At 43.2% G+C, this 17,801-nt stretch overlaps 1 protein-coding gene across 4 annotated transcripts in view; it reads left to right on the top strand.

Moving 5' to 3' along the window:
• Window positions 1–17,801, top strand: part of IQCK (IQ motif containing K) — a 107,283-nt gene that overhangs the window by 62,160 nt on the left and 27,322 nt on the right. For all 4 annotated transcript variants that reach the window (XR_012913483.1, XM_075995134.1, XM_075995135.1 and 1 more), the window contains one exon: window positions 15,849–15,960. Coding sequence is in view for 3 of the 4 variants with exons in the window: in XM_075995134.1 (XP_075851249.1) it covers window positions 15,849–15,960 (112 nt within the window). In the remaining variant the exon portion in view is untranslated. The remainder of the gene's footprint in view (window positions 1–15,848; window positions 15,961–17,801) is intronic.

Genomic DNA, 17,801 nt, shown 5'->3' with positions numbered 1-17,801 from the left:
GGTTCCTTCCTTTTTATTGGTCGGCAGTATTCCCCTGCAGAACCCCAAACAGAGAAGAAACATGAAGGAAGGACTTTTTAATTCTGCTGATGCATAAACACATGTCAGTCTTACATAACACCGGCTTATTTGTATAGCTACAGATTGCGATGGTCTCAAACTTTACTATGTGTCAAAGTCATCCATGGCAAGTTTTCTTTTCAGTGTCTCACCAACCAGAGGCAAGCCACGGAAAGATTTTATTTTTTAATTCTTGCTACCCAGGGCCTCATTCCCTTGAGATTCTTGTTCAACTGGCCATACTGAGAACAGGAGATGGGTATTTTTTAAAGCCTCTAGGTGACTCTAACATGCATCTCTAACATGCAGTCAGTAGGTTGAGACTGATGTATTAGAATTGACTTTGCTACCTAGCAATTGGATGATCCAGGACAAACCACAAAACTCCAAATAGCCATTTCTTTCTCTTTAAGTTGGGCATAATAATAGCTGTCCGGTCTAGCTCAACAGGTTGTCTGTCACGAGGATGGAAATGATTTCAAACGTGGCAACACTTGAGAAAGTGCTCTGTAAACTGTCAGTGCAGACATGATCAAGAGTTTCTCTGGAATAAAGAGTGATGTCTTCCTTAGTGTTCCTTTCATCTTGGGACAGGAGGGAATCTCAGACCTGTGAATGTGACCGTGACTCCTGAGGAAGAGGCCCGTTTGAAGCACAGTGTAGACACACGCTGGAGGATCCAAAAAGAGCCACAGCTTTAAAGTCTCCTAATGTCCGAGCACTTCGCTGCCTTGGCTACAACAGGATTTCAGTTGGAGGATGCGTCCTTTCTATCTGATCTGTGATTAAAGCAGTGATATTAAGATGGCCTGGGAAAAACATCAATTTCTTAAAGTTAGAAATAGGATTGGTTCGTAAAACCCTCCTGCTACACCATGATGCTGGCTGGTGCTCACCTTGCATAGTCCTAAGCTGGCGAGTGTGAAATAGTTCCACGACCTCTGAGGCACCACCTCCAAAGCTGCTTATGCTGCAGTTGCCCTTCAGAACACATGTGTGTTCACTGTGTGTTATATAACTCCTGCTTCCTGCACCCAACTTGCCTCGTCCAATTTTTTTCCCCAATCAGTCACATCTTGGGATCCAATGTATAAATCCAGTATTGCACGTCTTGTGCATAACTATTCTAAAGGATCTTATTTTGTGTACTATATGCAGCAGTAGTGTATGTTGCCATATTAATGCAAAAAGAAAGATCTACATATTAGGCAATGCAGCAGTCTTCCCAAGTGTCATACCAACTAAAACACCAAATAAACCTTGAACAGTGAAAAAAGAATGAATGGTATCAATATAAACATAATTATATTAGTGCGTCAGTTTCTTTCCTATTTGAAAAGTACCAAAGGTTCTGTTTCATGAATAGATATTTAGATATGAGAGGTTTTAAAGACCAAATGGAAAGAGCAGTCTTTCTCCATCAATTTTGTGTGTGCTATTAGTAGATGGCTTGGCGTATGAAAGAGTAACCGGGAGCCCAACAAACATGGTGCAGAGAAGTGGGAGAAATACACTCCTTCCCCAGACCCGGGTGATGTTGGCAGAACTGGGCATGGCTGCAGCCCACCGTTCTTTGGCAGGCAGGGTTAAGTCAGTGTGTTTGCAGCAAGTAAACACTATTGTAACTAGAAGAACAAGGCAAGCAGAGGCATGGCGCCAAGTGTACCATTACAGAGCAGCTCACAGCCAGTCCTACATCAGAGAGCAAGCGAGGAAAGGGCCCCTTGCCACTGACAAATGTCACATGAAGCAAGATGTCATTTTGCAGCCACATTTGACCACCTCTGGAAATACTGCAAGGAGCAGCGTGTCAGTTTGTTATGGGGAAAAACAATGGCTATCTTTGAATGGAAAAGACTTCATTCATATTTTTGTTGTAAAAGACCAGCTACTTATTACTCACAAAAATCAAACCAGATGGAAGTGTTTGAAAGTAAAATGTGAGAATCACCATTCCTGGCCCATGTCAAACCTGCTTCTCGGATGAAACCACTGTTAACAGGTGTGTGTCTTTTCTGTGTTTTTTCCCTTGTGTATGTGAACATTTGTGTGTATTTATTATAGCGTGTGTTTTTTATAAATATGACATGTAGTTTCTGTAACTATGGTCTCATACCATACAGCCATTCTGCAACTTGGCTTTTCATTTAGCACTGAGAGTAACGCTCTGCGTCAGCACACGTGGACCCATACTGAGCATCTGTATGTGAAGGAAAACACCCCACCCATGGGGCTGATAGGTCGGAATTGAGAACAGCATTTTCATTCAATATACTCCCATCCGAAGTGAGCCCCAAGATGGCAGGACAGAATAAACCTTTAGGAGTTGGTCTTAACATTTATTTCCCCATTAAGCCCCAACAATCAGTTATTCAAAGTCCAGATCCTTTTTCCTTCCGCTTTCTCTGGCACGTTCAGTTTCCCCCATATTGCTGCTCTGCTTTCTGGAGCTTCCTCTTCCTCCCTTCCAGCAGGGTGTCTCCTGGTGCAGCTGTTCCAGGCAGGGGGTGGGGTGCATTTCCTCCCTTTGTGTGTGCATTAGCCCTGGCTCTGGCTTTCCTCTGGGGACAGCCACCCAACCAGGGGAGCCAGTGTCATTTAAAGCAGCACTTCCGTTCTGAGGCAGGGTTGGTTGTCATTTCTGGCTGACTCGTGATATGGCCCAGGTGAAGAGAGATGCCACCTGGTGTGTGAGTCACGCTTTCCTGGTGTGTGGTATGCTGTCTGGAACTCATTTTCAAGACAATTATTTGTTAATACTTTGCAATTCGTGGGGCTAATTGGAAAGCAATACAGCATAATGGGTAAGCAAGTAGGTGTGACAATTGGATCAATTCCTCCACTAATATTCATTCACTAATATTTATTGAGTGCCTACTATGGCAGGCAGGCGTTGTTCTAGACATTGGGCATGCTGCAGGGAAGAAGAAAAGTCCTTGCCTTTATGGAGCTTGCATTCTTGCAGTAGACTATACACAAACACAAATGAATGGGTAAGATAATGTCGAGGAGTGTATCAGTAGCTATTGTCACCATAATGCTGCTTAACAAACCACCCGAAAGCCCCCCAGCTTACAACATACATTTACATCTCACTCACATGTCTGCGGACCAGTCACAGTTCAACTGCTCTCACCTGGGCTTTGCTACACTTGGCTCTAGGCTACTGGGTTCTATTTAGTTTTGTTCTAGGGCCTTCATTCTTCTGAGATCAGCAGGCTACCAGGGGCACGTTCTTGTCAAGGCAGAGATTGAAAGCTATCAGAGGGGTATACAAAAACACCCACGATGCTATCTTGAGGCCTAGGCTGGGCATTGGCACTCGTCACTTCCACACACATCCCATTGGCCAAGCCCAACATCAGCGAGGCAGGGAAGTATACTACTTGCTGAATGATTATTTACTGCAGATAGTACTGTGAAACAAAGCAAAGTAGAGATCTGGAGAGTAACAGAGGCTACTGTTTTAGATGGTGAGTTTGGTCAGGGAAGGCCTCTCTGAGAAGGTATAAAAGCAGAGACCTGAATGCAGTTCATTCTAGGCAGAGGGAAAAGCCCATGTAAAAACCTACAGGGGCATGAGTGCGACCAGCAAGAGGGTCAGTGTGGTTGATTAGAGTGATCTAGGGGTGAGTGGGAGAGCAGATGAGACAGTAGTCTGGGACCCGATCCTGCAGGGCCCAATGTGCACTTTCATCAGGTTGTTGGAACTTTAGATCTTATTCTGACTCTGCTCTCACTCTTCATTCCTAACCCTCAGAAATCGTAGTGGTGTTTTAAGCTGCTGAGTCTGGCAAGTGAGGTTGTTTGTTACACAGCAGTGGAAACCAATACAATAACTCTGACCTCTGTAGAGAGAGCGTATTGTGAGAGGGTGAAAGTAGAAGCAGGAAACTTTTGTAATATCTCCTTCCTTGCTACTCAATGTGTGGTCCATGGAGCAGTGATATCTTCACCATCTGGCAACTGGTTGCAAATGCAGAATCTCAGCCCCTGCCCCCTTGCCCCAGACCTCCTGCATCAAAATCTGCATCTTAACAAGATCCCCAGGTGGGTCTTTGCACGCTGAAGTTCGAGAAGCAGTGCTGTGTGGGTGACAGCCTGGGTACATGGGGTGCCGTGGTGTAGGTTATAATCCTGCCTTGCCAACCCTATGCCCTTCAGTAAATTACTTCATTTTCCTAAACCTTAGTTTCCTTTCTTGTAAAACAGGGATGATAATAGTGCTGCCCTCGTAGGGTTGCACGTGAGGGTACAGGCGACACATGCACACTGGGTGCTCAGCACAGTCCTTGGCACACGGTCAAGTCCTCATAGCTGTCAGCTCTTTATTGACTGGATTCGATCCACGCATTTGCTTCCCTAAGAATATATTCCTGATCATTTCCTGATGGTGTTCCCTAAATGTTTTTGTTTTTGTTTTTAATTCCCTGTAAAAGAAAATCCTGTTCTTTTTCAAAAGATCCTTGGGCTCATCACAAAAACTTTTGTCTGTGCCCAGCTAGAGTCCAGCAATACTCCAGAGTAAAGGCGCCTGGTTTCCATGGTCAGTTTCCAGACCCAGTTCTCAGGGCAATTTTCAGGGCCACCCAGCAGGCCAAAATAGGCCACAGCACTATAAATAGTGGGTTTGGGCTGCTTTGGGCCTAAATTCTCAGGCCAGGTCCTTCCCCGCTCCCCTACCCCTGCCTACTCCTGTAGTTGTTTAAATAAATATACTCTGGGTTATAGCTGCAAGTGCATTTTCCTTCATATGCCCAGAAAATGCTTTGCCAACTTGCCAGGCTGTCAGCAAAACCCCCTTTTTATTTGTTCAGTCACAATGTACCCTAGGTATGTGATGGAAGCTGATAAATCAGACTCCAGGTTGAACTCGGTGGTTCACGTAGGGTTCCCCACAGTGACCAGCACTGGGATTTGAGAAGCCTGAGTATCATCTTCCCTTGCCATGTGGCCTTTTATTAGTATTTAACTCCTCTGAGCCTCATTTTCTTATCTGTAAAATGTGGCTGATAAGGAACTCTAGTTCGCAGGGTGGTTGTGAGAAATAAATGAGAAAACTGCATACCAGCAGGACTGGCTGTATAATTTGCAGGGCCCAGTGTGCAATGAAAATGCAAGGCCCCTTGTTTAAAGTTATTAAGAATTTCTAGATGATGGCAGCAGAGCGTAAATTCAGTGTGAGGCCTTTCTGACCACGGGCCTGTGCAACTGCAGAGGGCAATGCCTTGAAGCTGGCCCTGCAGGCGAGGCACTCAGTGCCCTTCCTGGCATTAGTAGCAGCCACATCCCCAACTTGCCCAGGAGCCTGTTCTTTAAAGGGCTAACAATCTCCCTTCAAGGCAGAGTTTATGGGGAAATTGCACAGCTGCAATTTAGTCCCTTCTGCTGAGTAACAAATCCCCCTAATACTTAGTGACATAAAACCATAGCAGAACTCAATGGAAAAAACCCAAAAACATAGAACTTGATTATTTTTCATGATTCTGCAGGTTAGCTGGTTCTTCTACTGGTCTTACCTGGGCTCACTCACGTGGCTGCCTTCAGCTGGTGACCAGGCTGGGCTAGAAGGCTCAAGCTGGCCTCACTCACAGTTGCCAGTTGGTGCTGGCTGTTGGCTGGGCCAGTTTGGTTCTCCTCACATGTTCTCTTATCCTCCAGTGGGCCAGGCCAGCTTCCTTAAACTGTGGCAGAAACAATCCAAGGAGACAAAAACAGAAACTGCAAGCCTTCCTGAGGCTTAGACTCTGGAAGGTGTACAACAGCACTTCAGTTACCTTCCATTGGTCATAGCAAGTCAAAAGGCTCCCCTAGATTCAAGAGAGGAGTGATAGTCTATACCATTTAATGAAAAGAATGGCAGGGTTTTCCAAGGGGCTGGAATCCAGGGAGCTGTGGTCCACCAGGGGCACGGTGTAGCTGTTCTCAAACTTTAGCCTGTGTCAGAATTATCTGGAGGGCCTGTGAATGCACAGATTGCTTGGCCCCATCAGACTGGGGTGGGGCCTGAGAACTTGCATTTCAAAAACATCCTCAGGTGCTGCTGGTGCTGCTAGTCTGAGGCCCATGCTTTGAGAGCCGTGGGCAGAGGAGTTAAGCGTCCACACTTTAGACCAATGCCACTCAACCTTGACTATACATTGAAAGCACCTGGGTGGCTCCAACAACCCTGAAACCATCAGTTAGATCCAGCTGTGGCGGTAAGAGTCAGGCATCAGCAGTTTCTTTAAAAGTTCCCCCAAGTGATTCCCAACGTGCAGCTGGAGTTGAGACATACTAATTTAGAAGTAGACTAACTGGGTTCAAGTCCTGAGCCTACAGTGCGTACAAGTTTAGGTAAGTTATTTCACCTCTGTTTGACTCTGTTTCCTCATTCAACATGGGGATGGCAATAGTTCCTACTTTATAGGGTTGTCCTGAGGGATTAAGAGTTATTATGTATAAAACTCCTAGAACAGCAGAAGTATAATACTACATAAATGCCAGCTCTGAGGATTAGTGGTAAAGAAGAGATCAAAGCACTGTGCAATCATAAGGTCTCTGGCATTGCAAACTTTGCTGTAATTTAACCCTGTAAATCATTGGAAAGTTCATCAAATACCTTAAATGCTTTTGCAACTTATTCATTCCCTGATTATTTGGGTAAACAAGAACCAAGAACACTTGGATGAACTTTATCAGAACTATCTCAGAGCTGTTGGGGGAAATTCCGTTTTTTCCAAGTATGTACTGTAACATGGCATTACTATTAAAGGGACTTTAATAAACAATAGGTGTGGCTTCCTGGGAGAAGTGCCTTTTAGATCTGACACTGCAAACTACTCCACCTAAAAGCAGCTGTTGTTCATGAGTCATGCCTTCCTGACCACACACTGGTCCTTCTTAACTCAGATTTTAAGGATTTGCAATAATCAACATGGCATTTGTGTAGGAACTGAAACCAAAGTTGTACAGATGTTAGGGTAGTAAATGTTGTAACATTAAGTTCATTCTTAGCATTCTCTTCATTGGAGCAGGGTTCCTCAACTTTTCAGATCTTTAGCATCGCCTGGGGTTCTTGCTGAACCTACCTGGTTCCACCCGACATGTACTGAATCAGTGGTTACAGGGCAAGGGCCTCCGGATTCTGTTTTTAACATATGCCCTAAGTGATCTCAAAGGCATATGGTAAATTTAGGAACTAGTCTTAAATTAATAACATTTATGTAATACATATATAGAGATGGAAGAGGCAAGAAGGGAAGGTAGGGGCTATAGTTCTAATGTCCAGTCAAGGATAAGAGCAGGAGTTGGCAAACAACAGCGTGTGGACCAAATCTGGCCCACTGCCTGTTTCTATAAATAAAGGTTTATTGGAACACAATGTGCCTATTTCTAAACATATTGTCTATGGCTGCTTTTGTGCTATAATGGCAGAGTTGAGTTGTTATGATAGAGATCATGTGGTCCACAAAGCCAAAAATATTTACTATCTGATCCTTTACTGAAAAAAGTTCAGACTCCTAGAAAGAGACATAACCTCAGATCTGGGAAAACTTGGAATTGGAACTAATAGTTATGACCTCATAATAAAAAACAAACCAGCAGGGAATAGGGGAAGCAGTGAATACAACCAACTGGAAAATCCAGGCCTCCAAGTGTAACAATTTGAGACTATGAAATAAGTATGTTAGGCTAGGCGCGGTGGCTCACGCCTGTAATCATAGCACTCTGGGAGGCCAAGGTGGGCGGATCGCTCAAGGTCAGGAGTTCAAAACCAGCCTGAGCAAGAGTGAGACCCTGTCTCTACTAAAAATAGAAAGAAATTAATTGGCCAACTAAAAACATACATAGAAAAAGTTAGCCGGGCATGGTGGCACATGCCTGTAGTCCCAGCTACTCAGGAGGCTGAGGCAGAAAGATTGCTTGAGCCCAGGAGTTTGAGGTTGCTGTGAGCTAGGCTGATGCCATGGCACTCTAGCTCGGGCAACAGAGTGAGACTCTGTCTCAAAAAAAACAAAACAAAAAAGAAAGAAGTATGTTTAAGATGATTATAGACATATACTAGAAAAATATTTCTGTATATATAAGCCTCCCTGGGAATCAGACTTTATGAAAAAAAGTGAAAATTCAGATTTGAAGAAGAGTTAAGTGTAACATCTAGAAAGGAAAACAGTTGAGTCAGTGGTCTAAAGCAGTGCTTCTCAAGCTTCAGTGAGCATCAGAATTGCCTAGAGATTTTGTTAAAACACAGATTCCTAGGTCTTACTCTCTATAAAATTCTAATTTAATAGGCCTTGGGTGGAGTCCATAAATTTGAATTTCTAATAAACTCTCAGGTGATGCTGATATTGCTAATCCATGTACTATATTTGGGGTATGAGTTAAATAGCAGATAGACACAGCTGAAGGAGTAGTTAGTAAACTGGAAGACAGATCTGGGAGACAGAATGTGGCAGAGAGATAGAGATGAGAAATGTGGAAAAGCAGTAAAGAGACAAGGACAGAACGAGAAGGTCCAACCTAAGTCTAATAGGGATTCCAGAGGGAGACAATGGAATGAATGAGGAGAAATAATATTTACAGAGATATTGAGTGAGAATATTCCAAAGTTGAAGAAACATGAATCCTGAACTAGATAAATAAGAACAGAACCACACCAAAATGTTTCATGGTGAAACTATGGAATACCAAAACCAAAGAAGCAGCTTTAAAACTATCTTAAAGGAAAAATTACCTACAAAGGAAAAACAATGAGTGATTACAGACTTCTGATCAGGAGCAGTATATGCCAGAAGATAGTGAAGTGTAACATCCTCTAATCCTGAGAGAAAATAACATTCAACCTAGAATTATATGTTCTCTAAGTTCATCATTTAAGAGCAAGGGCTATAAATAAAGACTTTTAAAATCACATCTCTTGCCGAAAGAGCTACTAAATGATATACTTCTATTCAAAGGAAACTGAACACATACAGAAGGAGCAGGATGCAAGAAATAATGATGAATGAGGAAGCTGACATATCTAAGTAGTTATTAACCAATGGGAGATAAGTAAGGGGAAACTGAAATACTAGATAATAATAATATGAAAGTTAAGAGGGGAAGATTGAAGGAAAGTATTCTAAAGTCCTTGTGTTGTCTGGGAGGAGACTGGACAGATTAGTGTTTTAATTTTAAATTGTTTATTACATTGTAACAAAATATTAAAGATACAGAATGTGAACTAACAAGTCAGTAGAAAGAAACAAGTAGAATACAGAAAATCCAATGCAATAGAAAGCAGGAAAGAGAAAAGACATAAAAGCAGGATAAATAAAAAATAAAATGAGAAACATAAACACAGATATGTCACTAATCACAATAAATATAAATAGAATAAAGTCAATTTCAGATTGGATTAAAAAAGAAATCTACCCCTGTGCTAGAGGTACACACAACACACAATGACCTAGAATAGTTGAAAGTTAAGGTGTGGGAAAAGATAGACATCACAGATACCAAAAGAAAGGTGATCTAGCATTACTAATATCAAATAAAATAGGCTTTCAAGCAAAAAACTTATCAAGAATAAAGAGGGTCCTTATATAATGATAAAGGAATAACTGTCATTTTCTATATTTTCTACTTGATTATACATTTTACAACCCACCTAATTGAATTTACTACTCAGTAATGTGCTGCAACTCCAGTGTTGGAAAAATGCTTCTCTAGAACCATGGTCCCCAACCCCAGGGCATGGACCAGTATTGGTTCAGTCTGTGGCCTGTTAGGGACCAGGCTGCACAGCAGGAGGTGAGCAGCAGGGGAGCGAGGGAAGCTTCATCTGTATTTGTAGCCACTCCCCATCACTCCCATCACTGCCTGAGCTCCACCACCTGTCAGATCAGTGGTGCCATTAGATTCTGCATTATGGTGAGTTGTATAATTATTTCATTATACATTATAATGTAACAATAATGGAAATAAAGTGCATGATAAATGTAATGCACTTGAATCATCCTGAAACCATCCCTACCCCCAACTCCTGTCAGTGGAAAAATTGTCTTCCATGAAACTGGTCCCTGTTGCCAAAGAGGTTGGGGACTGTTGCTCTAGTACATACTTCTAAACCTCTCTGAAAGCCCCAAGTAACTCTAAGAGGCATACTGTTATACCACAGAAGAGTATCTGTAACACCTCCACAACACCAGGGATGCCGGGGCCCGTTTGCAGGACAGGGGATGAACACACACAAAGACAGTTACATGACTCAAGTGCCAAGTGCACTGGTCAGTTTATTTTTATACTTTAAAACATCAAAGTTAGTTCCTTATATGTGACCACCCAGGCATTTTAGCAATGGCCACAAATTCCAGAACATGTAGCCCAGTGGCTGTGTCTGGTTTAGGTCATTCCTCCCTGAGGAATCTTACCTGTCATTGACTAACCAGCCATTTTATGGCACTAAGCAGCAATCCTAGGAACAATGTGTTTATCATGTGGCCTCCAGACCCCCACTGCCGTGGGGCTGGGCAGCTCTTGCTTACTTGCAAAACCTCAGGTCCTTTGTTATGCCTCTAGGCAGCAACCGTGTTTGTCACAAGGACCCTGTTCGGAACACATTACTTTCAAACTCTCTAGGCAGAGCACGTACATTACTGACTAAATTTAATTATTAAACCAGGAAAGTATAATGTTAGTCCCCAACACAGGGAATATGTGATATCCACTAGGTTTTAAAAATTAGAACCCTAAGACAATAAGGAACATTAATAATCACCAGAATGAGAAACCAACGTTCATTTTCTTTTGCTGAAGATCTGAGAAGAAATCACAAAGCTTCCTTACAAAGAGAAAATTAAATTCATGAGAGTTATGAACTAAATATTTTATAAAGTAATTGAAAGAGATTTTGCAAACATATATTTCCTTTATGTTGAAATCCACTTTTCTTGAGTATAAAATCCTTCAGTATGATCATTGGTACACCAGATCTTAGCAAAGATGTAGTAAGAACTTTCCATGAGGCTCCTCATGCCAAGTAATGCTCTTATGAGCATTACTGAAGGGGCTGACCATTATGTTATTTTCCAGCAACTGTAATATACCAAGTACCTTCCTCCAGCAATTAGCACAACTCCAGGGAATCACCCAAATGGGGTAGCTGTTGCTAGGTTTTTGTCTGTTTTGCCAAGAAGCAGGGAAAACAACTGAGCTAAGAGGATCCCAGAATTACAGCTCTATGAAGGGCCCTTTCAGAGTCCCAGGCAACAGCCTCCCTCTTCATCCCTGCCTGTAGTCACCACCTCACAGCCCCAACCAGCTGACTAATGCCTGAAATTATAAAATTATAAAATCATACATGTACTCAATACTTTGTTACCCTTGTGAGGAGGCTTTGCTTTCAATTTTATGAATCATTGGCTCTTTAGCTGCCTGGCTTCATGTACAAACAGCACTTGCAAGATTCAACCTTAGAGCCGAATCTAGATTATTCTCATTACTTTATTAACTGATTTAGGAAATTACTAGCACAGCGAGAACTTACTATGTGTCAGGCACTGTTTCAGCATGTTAAATGTATTCTCTCAGCTTGTTTTCACATTAGCCCAAAGAAGAAAATATTTTTATTATCCCCGTTTTACGGGTGACGAAATTGAGGCTCGAAGAGTTTAAGTGACTTGCTCAGAGTTCCTCAGCTTATATTCTGCAGAGCTGAGATTCAACCTCAGGCTGTCTGATCCAAAGTTGGCTTTTTAAACCAATATGGTAACCTGTATTGGCTTTCATCAGAGTACTATATCATTAGCAGAATCTGACGGTTTTATGGGCATTTTTTTAAAAATTGACATCCACATAAAAGAGTTTTTTGTTTTGTATTTGTCTTACCCCAAAGTCAAGTACATATATAATGTATACTTTACGTATGTACCTATCTTGGAAAAGCAAATGAATCCCACATAGTAATTTAAAAGAATAAAAGTAGAAAACCACTGACAAGGTAGCCTTTGTGTTACTGTGCGATTGTTTCTGTGTTCAACATTACACCGCACTCTATGGTATTTGCTGATGCACAGCCACTGCCATTGAAACTGGTTCCCTGACTGTGATCATAATGACCGGGATTAGCCCAGTTCAATGGGTGCGTGCTTTCCCCAGGATGCACAAAAGCCTTCTTTAGAGATCCAGGCTCTCCTGGTAATGAGAGGTTAACTAACAAGGCTGCTGTATTCTACACGGGTAAATAGCAGTCCTCGTTCAAAATGAAGGAAATCAAGGAAAAGGTGAAAGGGTCTCTGGCCAGAGGGAAATCACGCTAACCTGGTCAGCAGAACGCTGTGAACAACTGCAGGCTTCCAGAACGCTGGGGAAATGAGTGTTTCTGTTTGTTGACTGTTTAGGTTCTTGGGAGTCAAATGATTGTCAGAAACACTCATTAATTATTAAGTGAAAGAACTCACATTTGCATCTCAGGAGCCTATTACTTAAGATTTAAATACTTGTTGTATTCCTAAAACAATCTATGCACATTGTAAACAACCCAAACAATCCAATCCAGAAAAATAATGGAGTTCAAAATGACAGCCCCTAATCCCATTTCCTCCCCAGACAAACCGGCTTTCCTCATGTATCTCTCCAAACATTAAGAATAAACCATGGCCCTTTGTGATGTACCTTTGGCAGCAGTGGTCTCAGGGTCGTGGGCCCCTGGTTTGGAACTCCGTATCCAAGTTAGCTGTTCAATGACTCCAGAAGGAGACTAGCTACAAGGAAATACTTCTGAAAAATCAGTGTCAACCGCAAGCTGGAGTGACTCTTCTCTTGAGCTCCACAGTGGCAGTCCTGTCGCAGGAAAGACCTCTAATAGTGACCGATGGTAGAGGAAAGAGGTCTGTGCCTGGGACCAAGAATGAAGCTGGCAAAGAAGCCATAGATCTTTCCTCAAACTTTAAGTTGTTAGTACCAGAAGACAGATACCTGGACCTCACAGGGCTGTCACAAGACTCAGGGAGCCCTGCCCACACTTCCCGAGGCCAGAAGTACATACTAAGGAGCAGGTGCTGGAACAGGTCCTGACCCCTGCCTGGGAAGCTGCAGCCTTAGCTGGGATAATCGCATCCAGAACGTGGAAAGGAAGCGTGTGATTATGCTGGAAACATTGAAGAGACAGCATGCATGAAGGACAACAAGCCACAGATGGTGTTACTGAGAATGAAAATAAGAACTTGGCCCCAAAACAAAAAAGTTCTGAAGGTGCTGAATTATGTAGGGGGAATCTCTGTAGAACTGCAACATGGATGCAGTCAGCATAGTGAAAGCTCTAGTTACTAGTGGGTCATTCACCAGCATCGAGGGGTCTGTGCCAAAGAGAACCTCCTTGCAGTCAACAAGTTTTGAAAGGCTTTTATTTATAGTGGATCCCTCCTTTTCCTTCAGGAGAGCCACCACAAGGAAAAATGCTATAGTGTAAGGAGTGTGGGAAAGACTGCAGCCATGGCGGCCTTATTGGACAGCAAAGAATGCACATAAGAGAGACAGCACAAATGTAACGACTATGAGAAGCTTCCGTTCCTCAAGGAAACCTTACAGAACCTGAGTGGAGATGCAGGAAGACCTCTGTGCAGAAGCCAGGACCGACTGTGCACCAGAGAATCTGCACAAGAGAGAGATCTTGGCAACATGATGTGTGTGGGAATGGTTTCCATGCAATCACCGGCTTTTCTCAGCATTGGAGGATTCACGCTAAAGGGAAACCCTGCCAGTGTGATGGGTACAGAAAAATCTTCAGAGGTGGCACCTTGGGAAACATCAGCAAATTCACATTAGAGAGGCTCTTATAAGTGAGAGAATTGTGGGAAGTTGTATGGGCAGAGGTCAAGTCGCCAGAGATCTCCACAGTACTGAGAAGTTAATATAATTAACGTAAATGGACAAGTTGTATGGGGAATGAGTATTTTAGATCGCCCATTTTAGCCAGTAAGAACATTAAATTTATGTCTCACATCAAGAAAAGCAAAGGTCAGCAAAGGTCAAATTTCCTTTTCCAGAAAGGTCTATATAGGTGAGCAACCAGGTCTTTTGAAATAAATTGTTTATCTGCATCTCTGGACTTGTGATCTGTCTCCTGGATGATCACCTGTGGGCAGGGGAGATGTTATTTCCTTTATGTCTGCTCTCATAGCTTTAGTTCATTCAACACGTAGAGACAGTAATATTGTCCTCTGGCAAGTGGAGAGGTAGACAGATGACTCAGGCAGAGGAAGGGTGGCAGTGGCTATGATTTTTCTGCGCCTTCTACGGCTTTCTCACCTTGGAGTTCCTGGACCGCCCAGGACTGCCTCACCCCTCTGCACCTCTTGCACAGGCTGGTGTCTCTCCCTGGAGCACCATGGCATTCCACCCTCTTGTCCCTGTGGCTAACTCTAGTCCATCCTTCAAAACTCATCCTTGAGTCATCTCCGCCACGAAGTGTTTTCTTACTCCTCCAGGCTGGGTTAGATGCCTTCCCTGTGTTGCCTCGGACTCACCAATTTCCTTAACACACCTTCTCCATCTTATTCCTGGGTCTCCTACTAGATTCTAAATTTCTCAGGAGCATCTGGAAGCAATCTGCCTACGTTTGAACCCCAGCTCCATCATTTCCTAGCTGTGTTCAGGCCTCTAAAACTCAGTTCTATCATCTGTGAAATGGGGACAATCATTCCTGCCTTGTTGGGTTGTTCTGATGATTAATATTTGTAAAATACTTAAACAATGCCTGGGACATAAGTGCTCGATAAATATGAGCTACAGTAATAATAAAATTAAAATATTTATTATGGCCGGGCGCTGTGGCTCACGCCTGTAATCCTAGCTCTTGGGAGGCCGAGGCGGGCGGATTCCTCGAGGTCAGGAGTTCAAAACCAGCCTGAGCAAGAGCGAGACCCCGTCTCTACTATAAATAGAAAGAAATTAATTGGCCAACTGATATATATATAAAAAATTAGCCAGGCATGGTGGCGCATGCCTGTAGTCCCAGCTACTCGGGAGGCTGAGGCAGAAGGATCACTCAAGCCCAGGAGTTTGAGGTTGCTGTGAGCTAGGCTGACGCCACGGCACTCACTCTAGCCTGGACAACAAAGTGAGACTCTGTCTCAAAAAAAAAAAAAAAAAAAATTTATTATTACAATTACTATCAATCACCTCTTTATTCTCAATGTCTAGCACAATGACCAGTGTGAGGTAGGCGCTCAGTCAATTGGTGTTAAATGGAGCTGTGGTTAATGCATTAACTGTGATTAATTGAGAACTGTGCTGTTCTATACAGTAACCACTAGCTATGAAGGACTGTCAGGCACTTGAAACGCCGCTAGTCCCAAATGAGATGTGTCGTAAGTGCAAAAACGCACCACGTGTTGAAGACTTAGCATGGAAAACAGAAAGTAAAATATAAATAAATTTTTATATTGATTACATGTTGACATGATAAGATTTTGGATATTTTAGTTTAAATATATTCTTAAAAATAATCTCATCTGCTTATTTTTATGTTTTAAAATGAGATTGCAAGGAAATTTAAAATTATTCCTGTGGCTTCATTAGATTTCTGTTGGATGGCACACGCCTAGAATGTTCTTAACCTACCATTAGCATAGCAAATCTTCGCCCAACCTTGTTTATGCTCGAATAGGATGTGAGCTTTAGGAGTGTAGATAATTCATTTAGAACATTGATTCATTGAGATCTAAAAGCACATCCACTTGACTTGTAAAGGGCTTTCTACGCAGGGCTAGCATGATAATGTACAGATGTAGAAAAGGGATTAAAGCTTTATTGGGATTTTCCAGGTTCGCTGTGATCCTGAGATTCAAGAATTGCGTCAGTGGCAGAAGAAACTGAGCGAGGACAAGCACATTCGCCAGCGAGTCCAAACTTTCTGGACCAAACAAGAACAAAAAGGTCAGTGGCTTGATTCCCCATCCTTAGCTCATTCGGAAAACACCTGATTCTCATTCCAGGCGCAAAAAGGAAGACCTCCAAGGTTTCATAAGGTCCTTGTGCCTGCATGGAATTCAGTTTGTGTGTGAGGAAAGTGGCTGCACGTTGAAATTCTGCTCTGAAAGGACAGAAGTGATGTGATGTGATTTACGTGGCCATTTCCCTCCCGCAGGGACACATGCAGTGCCACCTTGTATCTGCAGGTTTTCATTTTTCAAGCCGTAAGACATCAAGAATAGCCTGTTATTTTGGAAACACGGTGTCTATCAACATGATGGGTGGTTGATTCTTCTAAGTGGCTGATTGTGCCTCTGAGTTTAAGTGGTGTTTTATGCCGTCTTCTCCCCTTCGTGATGGTTAATTTTATGTGTCAACTTGACTGGGCCACAAGACGCGCAGGTGGCTGGTTATCTGGGTCTGTCTGTCAGGGTGTTTCCAGGGAGCTCAGCATTTGAACTGATGGACTGAATAAAGCAGACGGTTCTCCCCAGTGTGGGTAGGTGGCATGCAATCTGTTGAAGGCCTGGATGGAACAAAAAGGTGGGGGAAGGTTGCATGAACTCTGCCTGTTTGAGCTGGGGACGTGGGTCTTCTCCTGCCCTCGGTGACCCTGGTTCTCAGGCCTTCAGACCTGGACTGGAATCTAACCGCTGGTGCTCCAGCTCTCAGGGCTTTGAACCACACTGCAGGCTTTCCTGGGTCCCCAGATTGCAGATGGCAAGTCACAGGAACTTCTCAGTCCCCATAATTTTGCGAGCCAATGTCTTATAATAAATCTCTTCCTTGTATCTATTTAAGATTCCTTAAATCTCTTTCTATTTTATAGAAATTATAAACATATAATCTATTGGTTTGTTTCTCTGGAGACCTCTAATACACCTGTTTTTGAGAAATTGAAAACATGCGCACACAAAGTCACAATGAATAACATAACAAGCGCCCATCATCTGTCACACACAAGTGCTGCCATTTTGTCCTATTTGCTTTCGTTCTTTTTTATTTTTAGACTCGAAGTTACCACATATTCACAGTAAGAGAATTAATAAAACAATGCAAGGGGTGTCTGTGTCTTCCCCTTCTGTTGTGATTATCTCTCGGCTGCCACAGCTTCTCTGGCTGTGACCACGTGGCCATCCGTGGCCTGTGGGCAGGCATCCCCACATTGGCTCTTGCCTCAGTACATCTCACGAATTCTTCCTCGGGGCAGACAACAGGTTGCAGAACCTGACCGGACTCTGCTTTGCCACAACCAGCCTAGATCCCACCTGTGTCAGTTCACTCCAAGCCTTTTGCTCTTGGGGTCTCCTTCCCAAGGGGCCAGCCCCCTTGAGTGGGGCATTGGAAAGATAGCTCAAGTGACCTCCCAACGTCCACTTGCGCCACGGGAAACCAGCAGCGGACACACAGACTTCTCCCCTGCCCTCCTCTCTTCCTCTGCCCCACTGTGCCTCTCCAGTTCACATAGACCTGCTCAGAAAGGCACAGCGGAATGCTCTGTGAATCTGCTCTTAAAGCCGATGTCCGACCAGGTAATGGGATACCAGCCTCCCTTTCCTGAAGATACCCTCAATCTTTTCCAGTGGTTGTCTTTGATCTCCCCTCCCTTGCCTTGGGACTTGGGTCAGGGGAAGCACCCACTCTTGTCTAAGAGAAGAGAGAAAAGCACAGCACTCTCCCCTGGGCCAGCATGTCTCTTTTGGACTGTGACCCAGGAAAAAATAATTCAATACCGCAATCTAGTTCATAAAAATACACGGATGTTTTCATGTACATAACTAAAAAAGTTTTAAGGAAAAAATGTT

This window comes from Microcebus murinus, chromosome 19, assembly GCF_040939455.1.
Source record: "Microcebus murinus isolate Inina chromosome 19, M.murinus_Inina_mat1.0, whole genome shotgun sequence".
NCBI lineage: Eukaryota > Metazoa > Chordata > Mammalia > Primates > Cheirogaleidae > Microcebus > Microcebus murinus.
Note: the sequence above shows the minus strand (reverse complement) of the source record. Positions and strands in the feature narration are given on the sequence as shown.